General features: G+C 37.0%; 1 protein-coding gene and 1 long non-coding RNA gene across 2 annotated transcripts; one reads left to right on the top strand and one right to left on the bottom strand.

The window, feature by feature from the left end:
• Window positions 1-1,236: 1,236 nt before the first annotated feature.
• On the bottom strand, window positions 1,237-14,860 carry LOC122135859. Its single transcript, XR_006153706.1, has 3 exons — window positions 14,808-14,860; window positions 1,546-1,847; window positions 1,237-1,348 (listed from the first exon to the last, which is right to left on the bottom strand). It is a non-coding gene; the product is annotated as an uncharacterized LOC122135859 (long non-coding RNA).
• Window positions 14,861-17,471: 2,611 nt separating this feature from the next.
• Window positions 17,472-21,194, top strand: LOC122135835. The gene is made up of 2 exons (XM_042716247.1): window positions 17,472-17,996; window positions 19,871-21,194. The coding sequence occupies exons 1-2, from the start codon at window positions 17,608-17,610 to the stop codon at window positions 20,613-20,615; spliced, it is 1,134 nt and encodes a 377-aa protein (XP_042572181.1). The 5' UTR covers window positions 17,472-17,607; the 3' UTR covers window positions 20,616-21,194.
• The last annotated feature ends 4 nt before the right edge of the window (window positions 21,195-21,198 follow it).

The following is a 21,198-nucleotide window of genomic DNA, read 5'->3' as shown; positions in this document are numbered from 1 at the left end:
AAAACAAAAACAAACAAACAAACTTTGTGGTGCCCTCAATACATATAGGCCCTGATTCACAGACATGGTTGAGCTTTTAACAAAGGGTTCTGCCTTAGTAAAAATAGGATATTTAAAGTATTTTATAAAAATGCATTAGGAAAAACACATTACTGGTGTGCATCTTGAGACAACATAATGACACTGACATATTTGAAGATCTGTCAGCGGAAGTTATTTTCAGCTCAAACTTGCATTTTAGTCTGGGACTAGGCTTAAAGGGATACTCCATCCCAAAATGAAAATTTTGTCCTTATTCACTTATCCCTATGTCGTTCCAAACCCGTAAAAGCTTAGTTCGTCTTCGGAACAAATGTTCTAAATCTGTATGAGTTTCTTTCTTCTGTTGAACACAAAAGAAGATGTACATGTTAAAGAATGTTGGTAACCAGACAGCTGACGGTAGCATTGACTTCCATAGTATTTTTATTTTAGTCCTACTATGAAAGTCAATGGTTACCGTCAGCTGCTGGGTTACTAAAATTCTCTGGGTTACTAACATTCTTTACTAACGTTCTCCCCGTACGGGCCACACATGTCTGGGGGCAGCTGTGGCCTAATGGTTAGAGATTTGGACTTGTAACCAGAAGGTCCCAGGTTCGAGTCTCGGTGCTGGCAGGAGTTGGTGGGAAGGAGTGAATGAACAGCGCTCTCTTCCACCCTCAATACCCATGGCTGAAGTGCCCTTGAGCAAGGCACTGAACCCCCAGTTGCTCCCCGGGCGCTGGATATAGCTGCCCACTGCTCCGGGTGTGTGTTCACGGTGTGTTCACTTCTCAGTGCTGTGTGTGTGCACTTGAATGGGTTAAATGCAGAGCACCAATTTCGAGTATGGGTTACCATACTTGACAAATGTCACGACTTTCACTTTCACTTTAACATATCTCATATATTGTGTCCAACACAAGAAAGAAACTAATACAGATTTGGAACATAGTGCAGGTGAGTAAATTACCATTTGAATTTCTGGCTGAACTATCCCTTTAATAATCATATTAAGCCATTTTGCATTTTAAGTTTAAGACATCTTGAAAAGATAATTAAGACTTTTCTCATTCCATTTAAGATACCCAAGACTTTTTATGGACTTAAATTTGATCAAACTGAATTTAGGATCAAAGGACCCATGTGGACTCTGACTTACCAAACAAACACACCTTTTTCCTCCAAACTCATCTTTCATTCTCATGCTAACCCTTCAACCCGCTACTGCCAGGTTCATCTGAGAGGCCGGCTCATTGGTTAGACTACAGCCCAGCATCCTACATGCCTCAACTGATGCTCCTCCCACAACAGCAAAACGGCCAACCTAAAAGAGTGTCAGGGACATATTTGCACAAAACATGGATAGGTTACAAATAAATGTTATGGGAATGTATTTTTCCTGCTAAAAAACATTAAAAACAACATTCACCTGGTAGATGTGTGTTGAATTAAAAATTTATTTTCTCAAAATAAATAAATAAAAAATAAGAAAAGAAAAAAAACTCTTAAAATTTAAATTACCATCACACGTCTGGCATCTTCACATTGAAGAGTCTGCTTTGGTTCTTCTAACTTGGTCAAATCCTTTAGAGGGAGTGAAATGTAATGAGGAGAGATGAAACCCCAGACAGAGTTCTTTCACTTTGGACACTTGTTCAGCCAGTATTACAGTCTTGAAAGTGAAACCCACCCACCATCCTCTGACCTAGATTTAAAAAACAAAGTAAAAATGAAGAGTATGCAACACCTGTCGCAGGTAACAATTAACATTAATTCATTCTTACCTTATGCAAGCAAACCTGGGAAATATCCTTCTGATGGGCCTACGAAAAGGGAAAAAAGTAAAGGGTGAAAAACATAGCCATTGGTACACCAAACATTGGTTGTAATTAGTTTTGTGACATACTGACTTAAGGTGTGTTAAAAGTGTAAAGTAAAACAAAAGTAATTTATAAAACTGGTCACATAGAACATAAAAATTACATAAAATCAAACAATGCTAGGTTTTCCTTTATTATCAAACTCAAAGTAGGAGCACGAATAATAATTTTTGTACAAATATTTATTGCATATTGATATATTCGAGATTTTTTTCAGGAAAAAAAAACGTCAAAATCGTGATCAGCATGCTCGTGCTGTCACACGCAGTGTTCAAATACATACATTACACTCTCACGCTCATATCTGTTTTATACGGTGCCTGTGAGAGGACATGGTGGGAACGTGAAAATATGTCGTGGCCACGAAATATTAATTCGTGGGAACGTCTTATTATGTCGTGGCCACGAGATCATTTTGTCGAGGTAACGACATCCATTTCTTGTGGCCACGACTTCTTATGTTGAGGGAACGACATATTTTTCTCGTGGCCACGAGTTTAATGCGTAAACAAACCTGCGTGACCATAGCAACCCGAGATTATCAGAGATGTATTCATTATAATATTTTATTTTGAATTAAGAAAATATTAAATTATTATAGAAAATATTTTATTATTAAATTATTATATTAACCATATGCCTTGGCTACCGGACTTTATTACATGCCAGTGACGGCTGTGGTGCTTGAAGGGGCTATAACTAGTTTAATTTGTAAATGAATACACAACAGGCTCATTTATCATTTATCTGACAATTATGCCAATAAAGTTTTGACGTAATGTGATGATAAATGAACATGTTGTGTTTTCATTTACAAATGAATCTATTTATTCATTCATTATAACAATTATTCATTCTATTTATTATTTATTCATGATAAACTTCATTTGAATGCAGAGTTTTTCCTACATTGAAAATTTTTTGGCGGCCGCCAAAAGATTTTTTCTATATCCAAACCCACATCCGAATTCCAATTGGGTTTTGTGAGTGAAGCAGGCTACAGACCTATTTTTTTACAGTCTATGCTACAGACGGAGTGACGGAGAGAACGAGCAGCGCCCCTCCCCCGCGCGCGCACTCTCCGTCTTCAGTTCTGCCTTTGCTCTCTCCCTCGCATCAAAATCAACTGATCCTAAAGGTCGGAAGACCGAATCCATGTTTCACGTGGTGCATTCGGAGAATATTTTTGCTGAATTACCGGCGGGGTGTGAATTGCAGTCAAAAAAAAAAGTTGCCTTATCTTCTCTTACAACTTGTGACAAGCGTTCCGCACATGCAGCTGACGTAACTTTAAATAAACGCAAAAAAAGTTCATAAAACAGTTATGAAGTGTTTTGTGTGTGTGTGTGTGTGTGTGTGTGTTGACAAATCTTTCGCGATGTCCTAACAGCCAGGATTCCCACACAACACATCCGCTAAAGTCCGATTCGCGACCTAATGACTCCTTTGAGCCGATTCATTATAATGAATGGTTAAAGCAATTGGTCTGCCCGTCAGCGTCTGAAACGGTATATAATAAAACATTACTTCTTAGAAGAACATACACATCTGAAATGAGAAAGTAAGTGGGCTTACCCCATTTAGCAAGAGTGTTTAGTCTTAATAATCCACAGTATGTATAGGCCTCTGCCAATGTGTAGTAAATTACCTATAAAATCATTTAGTTTAAAGATAGACTGGAGTGAGATGAAACTAGATCAAAGCACAAAGCAAGCTGTTGCTAGCTAGCTGCTAATTTTATATGGTAAAAAAATTACACTATTACACCTTTTAACGTTTTTAATGCTACTTTTTAATTTTTATGATTATGCTAAAATAATTATCAGGTCTATCAAAAAAGGATTTTATCTTTCAAAACTATGAAAGCCAGTCGTGGAAAAATCACAGCTTTTTTTTGCAAATAAGGCAAGAAAGGATGACAGTGAGAGTGACAGGTAATATCTGTGTCTGATAATTGCATAATTTGTAAACAGATAAATTGTGATACCTTTGACGTTTCAAATATACTTTGGTATCAATGATGTTTACATGTAAAATAAGTTGTAATCGCTTTCTTTTACTACCTAGCCTAACAGTGATCGTTTTTTCATGAATAAATAAGGATAAGAAAAAAAATCACAAACTGTTTCTTTGTATTTATTTTAAATTTAACATTTATTGTCAATATTGGGCTTGCGGATCATGTGGGTACTAGGGTACTCTTTGCTGTGTGTGGATGACCATGTCGGGCAGCCACCACCTAAGACCAATTTTGACCCAGGAAAAACCCTGGAATGCTGACTATCACACGCAATAACGTCCCGTAGCCAAGGCATATGGTTATTATAATAATTTAAGAATGAAATATTTTCTATAATAAATTATATAATAATTTCGTAATTCAAAATAAAATATGAATGAATACACTTGGGTAAAGTTGGTTTTATATTCGCACATTCGCAACTTTTCCCACATTTCCGCGTTCAATAACTTTCAAATTATATGTGCAATAAAGGTTTTTTTGGCATATTCTAATCAGCGACATCATTATGAACCAAATTCATTGGTTTCAAAATCGATCAAAATGGCCAAATATTGTTTTTATGGCATATTTAGAAGCGAATGTCTGCTGAATGTCCAATGTAGTGCTGGAAATTCGTTAGGGACCGTCTAAAAATTTCGAGTTTTTTTCATTGTGTGCGAACAGACAAGTATTCTGTAGCCAACTACAGATGTGCCAGCAAGTATCACTTACATTGTTATCACTTACACTTACTTACTTGTAATGCTGTAGAATTTATTTTAGCCACAATAAAAATGGCATTATAATGATGGTGTTTGAAAAGATGTTTAGGAATTTAAAAAGAATGAACGTACATGAACTGTAATGTAGTAACAATTCAGACAAGTGGGAAATCACGTGTAATCTCCTGAACATAGTTAATGACAGTTAAAACAACTTTTTTATTTATGTATTTGCCTCAAAATAAACAAGAACTGTGTTGATGTATTGCTTGTAACAATGACATATGATTTATTTCAATAGGTTTTGAAAGCATGGCTTACCTTCTCTGAAGCAAGTTGGAAAATCTTGTCTGGACCCTACAGAACATACTACAACCCACATCTTGTTTTATTCACTTTTTTTTCTCCTTTCTGATTTTAAGTAAGTATAATAAAGACTTAACAGTGGTCTCCAGGTGTTGAATAAAAATAATGTCTAAACTATCTTTTATGGTTTTCTATTGTATGACATCTTTGTTTAACATGAAACTCTCACAATTCACGTGCATTGATTAATGTTTGCAGTCCTGCAAAAATATCGCTTTGCATGGTACTGAATCCATCAGATTATTGACAAGTACTCAGAACTCCTGACAGCAAACAGGATGTTCATTTTGGGTGAACATTTAGAAAACTATGGCAAAACTGTCTTTAAGATGGTTTATAAAGAATTTGTGCCTCACATATATATTTAATTTGGACCATCACTGATTTTATGGGATTCCTCAATGTCACGTCATCCACTTTAGTAGCTTTTGAAAGAAGGGAACAGGTGCTAAGTAGCAATATATGTATCTGACAAAAAATAACATACATCAAGTCTGTAATGTACAAGTATTTAGTGTAGATGTTCAAAAAGAACCATCACTATGTATTTGTCCATTGACACAAATTCCAGTGCAATAACTTTTCAAAATAGTCTCATATTGTAGCAAAACAAGCTGCTAAATAATTAGGTGACCTTGCAGAACAGAGCAGAAGTCCTGAAATATGAGTATAGGCCTTCAAACAGACATCTGCAGCATACCTGTATTTCTTCATAGACACACCATAACTTCACTTCCAGTTCAATACCTTTTTAAAAGAGGCTCACACGATTACAAAACAATCTGCTAAATAATTATGTGACCTTGTAGAACATATCAGAACTCTTGAAATAGAAGTATCGGCCGGAAAAACAGACATTTGCAGCATCCCAGAGTTTCTTCATAGACACACCATGACTGCGTTTCCAGTTCAATAGCTTTTTACAAGAGGCTCACACGGTTACAGAACAAGCTGCTACATAATCATGTGACCTTGTAGAACAGATCAGAAGTCCTGAAATATGAGTATCGGCCGTCAAACAGACATCTGCAGCATCCCAAAGTTTCTTCATAGACACACCATTACGGGGCTCCCAGTTCAATACCATTTCACAAGTGGCACACACCGCTACAAAACAAGTGACGACATGTTTATGTGACCTTGCAGAACAGATCAGAAGCCCTGAAGTACGAGTATCAGCCATAAAACAGACATTTGCGGCATCCCTGTATTTCTTCATAGACACACCATAACTTCACTTCCAGTTCAATACCTTTTTACAAGAGGCTCACACGGTTACAAAACAAGCTGCTAAATAATTATGTGACCTTGTAGAGCATATCAGAAGTATTGAAATACAAGTATTGGCCATAAAACATTCATTTGCAGCATCCCTGTGTTTCTTCATAGACACACCATAACTTCACTTCCAGTTCAATACCTTTTTAAAAGAGGCTCACATGGTTACAGAACAAGCTGCTAAATAATCATGTGACCTTGTAGAGCATATCAGAAGTCTTGAAATACAAGTATTGGCCATAAAACATTAATTTGCAGCATCCCTGTGTTTCTTCATAGACACACCATAACTTCACTTCCAGTTCAATACCTTTTTAAAAGAGGCTCACACCGTTACAAAACAAGCTGCTAAATAATCATGTGACCTTGTAGAACATATCAGAAGTCTTAAAAGTACAAGTATTTGCCATGAATTATACATTTAAAGCATCTCTTTATTCTATGGGTTTCTTCATAGAGACACCTTCCAGTTTAATAACTTTCCAAAGGAGGCTCACACCGTTACAAAACAAGTTGCTAAATAATTATCTGACCCTCTACATCATATCAGAAGTCTTGAAATACAAGTATTGCCCATAAAACATACATTTGCAGCATCCCTGTATTTCTTCATAGACACACCATAACTTCACTTCCAGTTCAATACCTTTCCAAAGAAGGCTCACACGGTTACAAAACAAGCTGCTAAATAATCATGTGACCTTGTAGAACATATCAGAAGTGTTGAAATACAAGTATTGGCCATAAAACATTCATTTTCAGCATCCCTGTGTTTCTTCATAGACACACCATAACTTCACTTCAAGTTCAATACCTTTCCATAGAAGGCTCACACGGTTACAAAACCAGCCGCTAAATAATCATGTGACCTTGTAGAACATATCAGAAGTCTTAAAAGTACAAGTATTTGCCCTAAATTATACATTTACAGCATCTCTTTATTCTATGGGTTTCTTCATAGATACTCCTTCCAGTTTAATAACTTTCCAAAGGAGGCTCACACCGTTACAGAACAAGCTGCTAAATAATCATGTGACCTTGTAGAACATATCAGAAGTCTTGAAATACAAGTATTTGCACTAAATTATACATTTATAGCATCCCTGTATTCAATGGGTTTCTTCATAGAGACACCTTCCAGTTCAATAACTTTCCAAAGGAGGCTCACACCGTTACAAAACAAGTTGCTAAATAATTATCTGACCCTCTACATCATATCAGAAGTCTTGAAAGTACAAGTAATTGCTCTACGTTATACATTTACAGCATCTCTGTATTTCTTCATAGAGACGACTACCTTTACTTCCAGTTCAATAACTTTTTAAAAGAGGCTCACAATGTTGCAAAACAAGCTAATACATAATTATGTGACCCTCTACATCATATCAGAAGTCTTGAAAGTACAAGTATTTGCTCTAAAAGATACATTTACAACATCCATGTATCATATTATATAAATGGCACTGTCCGTGGTCCTGATGCTACCTGCACCTTAACATTGCCATACTTTTTCAGTGTTTGCCCAAGTTAACCCCAAATGACTTTGTTATTAAGCACACTCCAAAGGGCACACTACACCATGGGGATTGGCTCATTTATTACATTTAGTTGACTTTGAAAAGCAGCTATACATAAAGCTAAACAAAAAATAAATAAATAAATAAAGACCTAAAACATTTAGGTCTTTTAAGTATTTTGTAGATAATGAATAAAGAGTGAACTATCAACATATCTAATGTCACAATAATTTCTCCTTCACAAATCCACGTAAGTTCTTACAAACTGCATTCACTTAAAAGGCCAGCAGAAGACATCATGCACTACAACAATATGTGATGCAGAGAGAGATCCAGGCAGACAAAGTCTTTCCCTAAAATGTATTAACAACAATTATCAGTAATATGAATACAATGCAACAACAAAAAAAATACATATAAAAAAAATGACTTGGAATTATTATACTGTACTGCCTAAAGGAATATGTTGTATTAATGAATATGAAAAAGAACAACACACATAAGCACATTGGAAATTTTCATACACCAATAGACCCATATCAAACATAAACCAAACACTACAAAAGTAATTCCATAACATATCAAATACGCAAGACACATTTCTTGCTGTTTAAACACACTTTCAGCATAAGCTCCTATAAGAGCTTACCATCACAAATCCATGCTTGTTCTTCTGGTGGCACATTACTGTTGAGGCACCGAACATGAAACAAATCACATTGAATCTGGAAGGGAAATATGACATGTTGTTAGATATATTTAGAAATTGTAGAAATAGTTAAAAGTAGTTGTGAAAACGCTTGTTTTCAATTTACATATGTAGTCAGCAGGCAGAAATGGCATAGTGAATACCCAGGTGCTTTGGTCCTCTGTTTGGCCTTTTTCTGATTTTCCACATACAGAGCAGTACACCTGTTTTGACACTGCAGTTATTAGAATGTAGATGGGATTATAAGTAATCTCTGTGTGTCTAACATGGAAATAAACTGTTTGTTCAAAGTGCTTTATACCTGATGCCAGCAAAATCTGCAGCAACTGCATGATGCTGTCATGTCAATATGGACCAAAATCTCTGAGGAATGTTTCCAACACCTTTTTGAATCTATGCAACAAAGAATTAAGGCAGTTCTGAAGACAAAAGGGGGTCCAGCCCTCTAGCAAGGTGCACCTCATAAAATGGCCAGTGAGTGTATGTGTACTGTATGTGAGTCCTGTATTGCACGGAGATGATGTGCCACTACTGGAAAAGTTTGGCCAAAGACATTTGACACTGAAAAATTATGGAAATGTTAAGGTGCAGGTAACCTCATGACCATGGACAGTGCCATGAAATACAAACATAGCCTAGTTTTCCTTTGAAATTAAAAATTCCAAGTTCATTTCAGGTTTAATGCTTAGTACAATATTCTGTACAGTTCATAAATATAATATTACCTATCTATCTAGCTATCTATATATATATATATATATAAATATATATATACATATATACAAACCCGATTCCAAAAAAGTTGGGGGACACTGTACAAATTGTGAATAAAAACAGAATGCAATTATGTGGAAGTTTCAAATTTCAATATTTTATTCAGAATACAAAATAGATGACATATCAAATGTTTAAACTGAGAAAATGTATAATTTTAAGGGGAAAATTAGTTGATTTTAAATTTCATGGCATCAACACATCTCAAAAAAAGTTGGGACAAGCCCATGTTTACCACTGTGTGGCATTCCCTCTTCTTTTTATAACAGTCTGCAAAGTCTGGGGACTGAGGAGACAAGTTGCTCAAGTTTAGGAATAGGAATGTTGTCCCATTCTTGTGTAATACAGGCTTCTAGTTGCTCAACTGTCTTAGGTCTTCTTTGTCGCATCTTCCTCTTTATGATGCGCCAAATGTTTTCTATGGGTGAAAGATCTGGACTGCAGCTTGGCCAGTTCAGTACCCAGATCCTTCTTCTACGCAGCCATGATGTTGTAATTGATGCAGTATGTGGTCTGGCATTGTCACGTTGGAAAATGCAAGATCTTCCCTGAAAGAGACAATGTCTGGATGGGAGCATATGTTGTTCTAGAACTTGGATATACCTTTCAGCATTGATGGTGCCTTTCCAGATGTGCTGCCCATGCCACACGCACTCATGCAACCCCATACCATCAGAGATGCAGGCTTCTGAACTGAGCGCTGATAACAACTTGGGTTGTCCTTGTCCTCTTTAGTCCGGATGACATGGTGTCCCAGTTTTCCAAAAAGAACTTCAAATTGTGATTTGTCTGACCACAGAACAGTTTTCCACTTTGCCACAGTCCATTTTAAATGAGCCTTGTCCCAGAGAAAACGCCTGTGCTTCTGAATCATGTTTAGATATGGCTTCTTTTTTGACCTATAGAGTTTTAGCCAGCAACGGCTAATGGCACGGTGGATTGTTTTCACCGACAATGTTTTCTGGAAGTATTCCTGAGCCCATGTTGTGATTTCCATTACTGTAGCATTCCTGTATGTGATGCAGTGCCGTCTAAAGGCCCGAAGATCACGGGCATCCAGTATGGTTTTCCAGCCTTGACCCTTACGCACTGAGATTGTTCCAGATTTTCTGAATCTTTGGATGATATTATGCACGGTAGATGATGATAACTTCAAAATCTTTGCAGTTTTTCTCTGAGAAACTCCTTTCTGATATTGCTCCACTATTTTTGGCCGCAGCATTGGGGGAATTGGTGATCCTCTGCCCATCTTGACTTCTGAGAGACACTGCCACTCTGAGAGGCTCTTTTTATACCCAATCATGTTGCCAATTGACCTAATAAGTTGCAAAATGGTCCTCCAGCTGTTCCTTATATGTACATTTAACTTTTCCGGCCTCTTATTGTTACCTGTCCCAACTTTTTTGGAATGTGTAGCTCTCATGAAATCCAAAATGAGCCAATATTTGGCATGACATTTCAAAATGGTCTCACTTTCAACATTTGATATGTTATCTATATTCTATTGTGAATAAAATATAAGTTTATGAGATTTGTAAATTATTCCATTCCTTTTTTACTCACAATTTGTACAGTGTCCCAACTTTTTTGGAATCGGGTTTCTATATATAATACATGCATGTTGTAAATGTATCTTTTATAGCAAAATACTTGTATTTCAAGACTTCTGATATGATGTAGAGGGTCAGATAATTATTTAGCAACTTGTTTTGTAACGGTGTGAGCCTCCTTTGGAAAGTTATTAAACTGGAAGGTGTCTCTATGAAGAAACCCATTGAATACAGGGATGCTATAAATGTATAATTTAGTGCAAATACTTGTATTTCAAGACTTCTGATATGTTCTACAAGGTCACATGATTATTTAGCAACTTGTTTTGTAACGGTGTGAGCCTCCTTTGGAAAAGTTATTAAACTGGAAGGGTGTCTCTATGAAGAAACCAATAGAATAAAGATAATGCTGTTTAAATGTATAATTTAGGGCAAATACTTGTACTTTTAACACTTCTGATATGTTCTACAAGGTCACATGATTATTTAGCAGCTTGTTTTGTAACCGTGTGAGCCTTCTATGGAAAGGTATTGAACTTGAAGTGAAGTTATGGTGTGTCTATGAGGAAACACAGGGATGCTGAAAATGAATGTTTTATGGCCAATACTTGTATTTCAACACTTCTGATATGTTCTACAAGGTCACATGATTATTTAGCAACTTGTTTTGTAACGGTGTGAGCCTCCTCCTTTGGAAAGTTATTGAACTGGAAGGTGTCTCTATGAAGAAACCCATTGAATACAGGGATGCTATAAATGTATAATTTAGTGCAAATACTTGTATTTCAAGACTTCTGATATGTTCTACAAGGTCACATGATTATTTAGCAGCTTGTTCTGTAACGGTGTGAGCCTCCTTTGGAAAGTTATTAAACTGGAAGGTGTCTCTATGAAGAAACCAATAGAATAAAGATATGCTGTAAATGTATAATTTAGGGCAAATACTTGTACTTTTAACACTTCTGATATGTTCTACAAGGTCACATGATTATTTAGCAACTTGTTTTGTAACCGTGTGAGCCTTCTATTGAAAGGTATTGAACTTGAAGTGAAGTTATGGTGTGTCTATGAAGAAACACAGGGATGCTGAAAATGAATGTTTTATGGCCAATACTTGTATTTCAAAACTTCTGATATGTTCTACAAGGTCACATGATTATTTAGCAGCTTGTTTTTGTAACCGTGTGAGCCTTCTATGGAAAGGTATTGAACTGGAAGTGAAGTTATGGTGTGTCTATGAAGAAATACAGGGATGCTACAAATGTATGTTTTATGGCCAATACTTGTATTTCAAGACTTCTGATATGATGTAGAGGGTCAGATAATTATTTAGCAATTTGTTTTGTAACGGTGTGAGCCTCCTTTGGAAAGTTATTGAACTGGAAGATGTCTCTATGAAGAAACCCATTGAATACAGGGATGCTATAAATGTATACTTTAGAGCAAATACTTGTATTTCAACACTTCTGATATGTTCTACAAGGTCACATGATTATTTAGCAGCTTGTTTTGTAACCGTGTGAGCCTTCTATGGAAAGGTATTGAACTTGAAGTGAAGTTATGCTGTGTCTATGAAGAAACACAGGGATGCTGAAAATCAATGTTTTATGGCCAATACTTGTATTTCAACACTTCTGATATGTTCTACAAGGTCACATAATTATTTAGCAACTTGTTTTGTAAATGGTGTAAGCCTCTTGTAAAAAGTTATTGAACTGTAAGGTGTCTCTATGAAGAAAAAACATGCAGGTGCATCTCAATAAATTAGAATGTTGTGGAAAACATTTAACAAAAAAACCCCCACCAATTCACTATCTCAACAAATTAGAATTCTTAAGAATAAAATAAATTGGCATGTCACCATATTCTAATTTGTTGAGATGAAACAAGACACCAAATATTGCAGATGAGCTGAAGGCCACTGTCAAAGAAACCTGGGCTTCCATATCACCTCAGCAGTGCCACAAACTGATCACCTCCATGCCACGCCGAATTGAGGCAGTAATTAAAGCAAAAGGAGCCCCTACCAAGTATTGATTACATGTTCAGTAAATGAACATACTTTCCAGAAGGCCAACAATTCACTAAAAACGTTTTATTTATTTATTTTTATTGATCTTATGAAGTATTCTAATTTGTTTAGATAGTAAATTGGTGGGTTTTTGTTAAATGTGAGCCAAAATCATCACAATTAAAAGAACCAAAGACTTCTTTAGTCTATCTGCATTGAATTTATTTGAGTTGAATTACTGAAATAATGAACTTTTCCACGAAATTATAATTTATTGATGCACCTGTAATAATACAGATGCTGTAAATGTATCTTTTAGAGCAAATACTTGTAATTTCAAGACTTCTGATATGTTATAGAGGATAGATATTTATAATGATTTATGTTTTGTAACAGTGTGAGCCTTTTTTAAAAAAGTTATTGAACTGAAGGGGGTGTCTCTATGAAAAAAAAAACATACAGTATAATACAGGGATGCTGCAAATGTATCTTTTAGAGCAAATACTTGTACTTTCAGTACTCCTGATATGATGAAGAGGGTCAGATAATTATTTAGCAACTTGTTTTGTTTTGAGACTCTTTTAAAAAGTTATAACTGAAGGTGTGTCAATAGACAAATTGAATACAGTGATGGTACTGTACTTTTTGAACATCTTTAACACTAATACTTGTACATTAAACACTTGATGTATGTCATTTATGGTCAAATAAATATTTTGCAACTTAGCATTAGGTTCCTTCTTTCAAAAGCTGTTGAAGTGGATTGTGGAAAAGTCATTGCAGTAACCCATAAAAACAGTGATGGTACAAATTTAATATATATGTGAAGCACAAATTCTTTATAAACCATCTTGAAGAAAGTTTTGCCATAGTTTTAGAAATGTTCACCCAAAATCAACATTGTGTTTGCTGTCATGAGTTCTGAGTACTTTTCAATAATCTGATAGATTCAGTACCATGCAAAGTGATATTTCTGCAGGAATGTAAACAATCAATGCACATGAATTGTGTTTAATGTTAAACAAAGATGACATAAAACAGAAAAACATAAAAGATAGTTTAGCCATTCTTTTCATTCAACACCTAGAGAACACTGTTACACTGTTAAGTCTTTATTATACTTAAAATCAGAAAAACAGAGGTGAATAAAACAGCAAGACATGGACTGTAGTATGTTCTGTAGGGTCCAGACTACATGCTCCAACTTGCTGCAGAGAAGTTGGCCCATGCTTTCAAAACCTATTGAAATAAATCATGTCATTGTTAAAACCGACAAATCAACACAGTTCTTGTTCATCTGGAGGCAAATAAATAAAAACAGTTGTGTTTTTATTTATTTTTAATAGAAACACGTAATTTGTAGATAGTCCCTCAGATAAGCGATGACGTCACGAAACTCCATAGAGGTAAGCGTGTTTATCAGCTTCTTTAAAACGTCGAGTTCGACATAATAATGTGTTCTGAATTGTGCTCATCATGGTCGGTAATGATAATTGACCGAAAGTGGCTTTTTAAGTGCATGTTAACAAAGTTATTGATCGCGGAAGTCCGAATGTCTGAATATAAAACCAACTTTACCCAAGTAATGAATACATCTCTGATAATCCTGGGTTGCTATGGTCACGCAGGTTTGTTTACGCATTAAACTCGTGGCCACGAGAAAAACATGTTGTTCCCTCAATATAAGAAGTCGTGGCCACAAGAAATGGATGTCGTTCCTTCAACATAACATCTCGAGGCCACGACATAAGGATGTCGTTACCTCGACAAAATGATCTCGTGACCACGACATAAATACGTTCCCACGAGTTAATATGACGTTCCCACGAATTAATATTTCGTGGCCACGACATATTTTCACATTCCCACGAGTTATTATGTCGTGGCCACGACAAAACTAAGTGAACCGACCATGTCCTCTCACGGGCACCGTAGTTTTATGCCGCTTTTTGAAAGTAATATTTTATTACTTACCTCTAAAAACCACTTTGTTGCTGCCCTTTGCCTTTAGGCCTCGTCTCTGTCTGTTGCTCATTTGAAATCTGTTACGGCGCGCTTTGATTTGATTGGCGGTTGGCAGCCAGCTTGAAGTTAAATTACTGCCACCTAATGGACTGGATTGAGGCGCATGAAGAAACCTGAATTCTCGCTATTAACGTATTCTTTAGGTGAATTGTTAAATGTACGTAAATTATACATGACTTAAAAATATTAATTATGTTGAATATATAAATAATTAATACTATAAATAATAATTACAAAAATATGTATTTTAAACTAATGATATAACTATGACCACAAGGATTAGAAGGATCATTATCAGTCTCTGACTGTATGTGCTCCTCTAGCAAGCCAAAAACAGTTAATGAAACCATTAATTACTAAAAAACATTACTACTACTACTGTTAATATTACTTCCACCACCACTATTACTATTTTTTTGTTAATCCAAACACTCAGCAGGCAGATTTTTATTTTATTTATTTATATATTTTTTGGTGCTAGTGGTGATGAGTTCACAAAATTAACAGGATTCATCCTCTGATGAGCATGTGCTCACTACATTTCACAAAAATGTACCAAATTTATTTGCATTTGCATTAAAGTGTTGAATGAGGGATTGACAGTCTAAATTCCACAATGGGAGAACACAGAACGGTCCCCTAACGTTAGTTTTTGGTTCCCGTTTGGTTATTTAGAAAAAAAAAAAAAAAAAAATAACCTTAAGGGAATGTTCTTTTTAGGTTAGTTTTTTCCAAACCATAAAATAACGTTCCCGGAACGTTGCAGGATGGTTCTTTTTAAATAACCTATAGAGAACGTTCCCTTATGGTTATTTTTAGGTTTTTTTTTTTTTTTTGCAACCATAAAATAACGTTCCAAAAACGTTGCAGGGTGGTTATTTTAAAAATAACCTAAAAATAACCTATAGAGAACGTTCCCTCATGGTTATTTTTAGGTTATTTTTTGCAAACATTCCCAGAATTCTCTCTTGGTCAGTTTTAGTTTATTCTTTTCATTCCTGATTATTTATTTTTGTGCAATAGGACTAGGAATTTACAAATAACACTCAAATGGTAACATTGTTTCATTTCATTAATCATAACTATTCAGAATTGCTGGACATATCACTGACATTAATAAATAAATTTGGTTCATCAGAGCAAAAACTAACTTACTGTTATTCGACTTTAACTGTTACACTATTGTTTTTGAAAGATCTTGTGACACTGAAGACTGCAATAATGATGCAGAAAATTCAGCTTTGAATCACAGGAATGTGTTACATTTTAAAATATATTCACATAGAAAATTTTTTTTTAAATTTATTCTAAATTGTATTAATATTTCACCCCAGATAGCACATGTACGTTGCGGAGACATCTGTGAAAAAGCAAATGAATCAGTAGAACTCGGGTTTTTAATGTAACACCATGTCACACCATACGCAACCGTTGTTGCAAAGAGCCTGGACTACGCCAAAAATAGAACAAGGAATGATTTTACTGAAGGGGATTTGTCCAGTCCCGTCGCTTTGGTTTCCTTAATACAAGCAAAGTATTTCTAGAGTAAACACTAGAGACAGACTTTTTTTTATTCCCTTAATACCCTTGGCTACTTTCACTCTCTACGAAAATACAACAGAATATATATATATTAATTAAAATAATATTTAGTATAGAAATTGTAAATTGATAAATTTGCATTTATTTGTACAAATGTAGATAATGTAAACATGTCAATATAAATTGTTACATTTCCTGTACAAGTGTGTTGGTGTAATAATATAAAACTCCATAATTACGGGAAGAAAGGAGGCGGGAACCGGCGAACATTCAAATTAAACTTTAATAACAAAATAAACACAAAAACAGCGCGGCAGCCCCTCACGGTCGACTGCCGCGCACAAACAAAAACCAAACACAAAATAAAACCCAGGCCTGGTCCTCTCTCGTCCTTCACTGTCGTCGCTCCTCTTTTGTATCCTCCCGATCTCCTCCGTGGGACTCGAGACCGGTGAGTGGAGCAGGTGTCGCTCATTTCCCAATCACTCCACCGGCCTCGCTCCGTTCCCACGGCTCTCGGCCCCGCCCCACTCATCACAGACTGGAATCAGTGATGAGAACTGCAGTACAGGACAGGAGAGTGTGGAAAACAATGTTAACGAAGAGAACTGCAGCTCAGGACATAGGAGTGTGCCTGAAGTCAATGAAGAGAACTTCAGTTCAGGCCTTGAAGATGTGGATGAAATGCATCCAGCCTCTCTTGCGATGTTTCTTCAGGAATGGGCTACAAAACACAACATTGCACATAATGCCATTGATGACCTTCTGAAGGAACTTAAAAATCATGGTCATCCAGAACTGCCTTCAACAGCAAGAACCTTGTTGCAAACTCCAAGAATTGTCAAAACAGTGACAAAGTCGGTGATGGAGTCTGTCCATTTTAACTTAAGGGAGAGCCTTAGTCGGCAGTTGCAACACTACCCGAGAGATATAACTGAAGGAATAACAACACTGGAGATTTCATTCAATATAGATGGACTGCCCATTTTCAAAAGCAGCAAAGCACATCTATGGCCCATACTCTGTGCCATTCACCTGAATCCTGTCAGAGTTTTTCCTGTGACACTGACACTTGGTCCCTTCCAAACCATCAAATTTGGATTTTGTTGAGGATGCCATCAAAGACATCCAGGAACTCCTTGACAATGGTTTGGAGGGAAAACAGATTAAAATTAAATGTGTTGTCTGTGATGCACCTGCAAGAGCCATGGTTAAAAAGATAAAACAGTTCTCAGGATATTATGGGTGCGATAAATGCACTCAGAGGGGCATGTGGGTGTCTGGACGAGTGACCTACCCAGAGGTAGAGAATCTCACTCTACACACGAATGAGATCTACCGTACCGAAATGGCAAGACGGCAGAAAGATGAGGCCATTTCAATGTCACCATTTGTGAGGCTCCCTTTGGACATGGTTAATCAATTTCCAATAGACTATATGCATCAAGCCTGCCTGGGGGTCACAAAAAAAATTATCACAGAGTGGATGAGAGGAGAGAGGAATGTGCGGATGTCTGCTGGACAAATCAATCAAGTGTCCCAAAGGCTGCTCTCACTTCGGAAAGCCATTCCAAGCTGTTTTCCACGAAAACCAAGGCGTTGTAGCGTGAACCAGACAAATTAAAGATTCGATCGGGAGCCTGGTTGAAACATGAGCCGAATTCCACAGAAAGGCAACAGGATGTTGTAAATCAACTCCTAGCACCACAGTCTGATAACCCAACCAACTCTTTCACAGAACACATTTCAACAATAAAACCATCAAAACAATTAAACCCCCTTTCAATCCAAAAAAAAGATTGTCTAATTTGGGGCAAGTAATCGAAGAGATGGACAGTCTGACCCTCACATGTAAAAGCCATGAGAGTAAACAAGATCGTTGGATTGACTTCCCCCCACCTAGCAAAACCAGACTGAAATTCCTAAGGAGACCTGTTAACCCCTCTGGTCTTCACAGGACATATCCTTACTCCCCAGAATGGCACAGAGAATGCCTTCCAATACATATATGCACCAAAATGAACTCAAGAAAGACTTCTAAATGGATATCAGTCCATTGCTCAACTCCATATCATACATGAACCCACACATTTGATTTTAATGTTTTCTAATCACTTATTGTGTATGTCTTTTTAAATAACTCTTGAATAGCTTAAGGGATCATATTCACGTTTAGTATGTGTGTGTTTCGAATCTTCCTGCTTGAAACGTTTCTGACCATCAGTTATTTGTCAAATGTATCATATTCTTGTTATAGGAATCATGTCCAAATTATACCCTGCAAGAGCGGGAAAATTCGGACCTCGTGCTTGATAAGATAACATATGATTTAAGAATGGGTGGGACAAACAATGCAACACCCCGAGAAAAGACAATATCTAATTGGTCAAGACAACATTTGAGGTGTGGCCAAAAGGCCAGTTTAAATACTCAGGACACCATCAAATTTTGCTTTTAGCTTTGCTTGTAGTTTAAGCTTTTAGTCATGCTTTTAGCTTTTAGCTTGCGTTTAGCTTTTGCTATCAGTCATGCTGGCTTTTAGCCTGCTTTTAGTCATGCTTTGTCATCACTTTTAGCTTTCTTTGAGCGCCGTTCCAGCGTGCTTCGGCCTGCACGCCTGCTGCTACTTAGCCACAATCAGAAGAAACACCACCTAGTCTCGTCAAACTTTACTTCTGTTCTTTTACTTTGGTTTCTTTTCTTTTCCGTTTGAGAGTTCGTGTTCTGAGTTAAGTTTTGTAACGCCGTGTCTCCGAGTCTGACCTCGAGTGCCCGTACAACTTCAGCCAGCCCACAACTCCGCATCTTCAGTCAACGCCCAACCACGGGCTTCCCAAGACATCACTTCAACGACTACTGAACTTCCAGCCAGTCAGCAACCTCGGGAAACCCCCTTTTCAGCGACAACAAAGGGAACCCCGTTAAACAGCCAACGCAAGTAACCTCCAGACTCACATCTGTACTGGTGTTATCTAATATAATTTTAACCTCATTGAGGAACACAGTGCGAGGGTTAATTAAGTGATTAATGGTTGTTCATGTCTATGCAATTTCACGGTATTGCTGTAAACTTGGGATTCCACATTTTCATTCTCTTAAACTCATTCTTCCCTAACTTTCTATCTTCCTGCAACTTGTTTGAATGTGTGAGTGCTTGTGCTTATGTGTTAGATTAGTTTATATGTCTTAGATTTATCTAATAAAGCCTTTTTCATATTGAAAAGAGAAGTATCTTGTGTTTTGTGCTTACAAGTTAATGCCTTAAAACTGCCGATCTTGTTACTGTGCTAATTAATAGTGTTTTCACTATACTTTGGATATTAATATCCAGCGCAGATTTGATGTTAAACGGCTCGTTCAGTGAATCGCTGGCCGTTTCAGTGATCAGCCGTGAAACAGTGATTCTGTTCAAATTCCCTTTAAAATCTTAAATGATTCCATTTGAGCTAAATTGACCTGTTTCCCTTACAGCGTCTAGAAGACATCGATAGGTGGAAGGCAACTGAATTGCGGCAGTTTGCAGTATACACTGGCAAGATTGTGCTAAAAGGAATTCTGGCAGATGAGTTGTATGACCACTTCATGGCATTCAGTGTTGCCTTGAGCCTTCTTCTTTCACCAAACCTGGCAGTGGAACACAACAGCTACAGCAGTGAGCTGATGACTTTCTTTGTTGCAAAAACAAAAGAGCTCTATGGAGATCACTTCATGGTGTACAACATACATTCCATGCTACATCTAGCAGCAGAAGCAATGAATTTTGGCACTCTTGATGCTTGCAGTGCTTTCCCATTTGAGAACTTTCTAGGAAAGCTTAAGCGACTCATAAGATCAGGAAGTCAACCACTTGTCCAAGTGGCCAAACGGTATGTGGAGCAGGCAAATTTTCCACACATACAATCTGTGGCGACAAAAAAGTTGAAAGTCACAAGACCGAACAACGCTTTCATTCTCCGGGAGGGGAAGTGTTGTGTGGCCATGGAAGAAAGAGAAGAGATGGATGAGTCCGGATCTCCAAAGATATTATGCAAGGTTTTTGAGAAATCTGAACCGCTTTTCAGAGATCCATGTGACTCACGTCTGATTGGCTGTTTCAAAGGGCAGTCAAGGCAATCTGTAATGAAACTCATCCCAGAACAACAGCTGACAAGAACTGCCATAATGGTGGAAGAAAACCAGGAGATTTTTTTTTTGGCTGTCCTGCATACAATTTAACTCTCTCTCTCTCTCTCTCTCCAGCCAGCATTAAATGGTGAGGCCAATGTGGGTCCCATATTGGCTTTAAATAAGGGTCCCATAAGTTCCATGTGGGCCCCTCCTGAATGAGCCCATATGAATCTCACATACAAATCTGACTAGGGCTATCTGGCCATGGCCCAGTATGTGTCTTATGTGAGTTGCCCAATTGGGGAGTAGCCCCAGAGTGCTTGGATGATGGGACGGGGCGACACATTAGGGCGGAGTGACACATGTAGCCCAGCCCACCCCCAAATTTCATTGGTTTATAATACAGCAGAGCTTATTGGCATAGACACTTGAGACATGAGCATGCGCATTCCTTTGTGTATGTTTTGAACGATCTACGCTGTTTGACTGTACTACAGAATTATTAATCGCTAATCACAGGGATTTCAGTTAGAATCCTACTGGCTAATGTTTTTTGAACTTAAGACGAATTAGTTACCTTGGGCAGAACAGAACAGAGCTGTGTAACATGTATTATAATACATGCCGATTTTCATAAAAGCAGACATATGTTTTAACATTGAGCAGTTTAAGAGCTGGGCAATATGCTAAT

This window comes from Cyprinus carpio, chromosome A3 (assembly GCF_018340385.1).
Source record: "Cyprinus carpio isolate SPL01 chromosome A3, ASM1834038v1, whole genome shotgun sequence".
In the NCBI taxonomy this organism is placed as follows: Eukaryota; Metazoa; Chordata; class Actinopteri; order Cypriniformes; family Cyprinidae; genus Cyprinus; species Cyprinus carpio.
The sequence above is the reverse complement of the archived record's forward strand: the minus strand, read 5'-3'. Positions and strand labels throughout refer to the sequence as shown.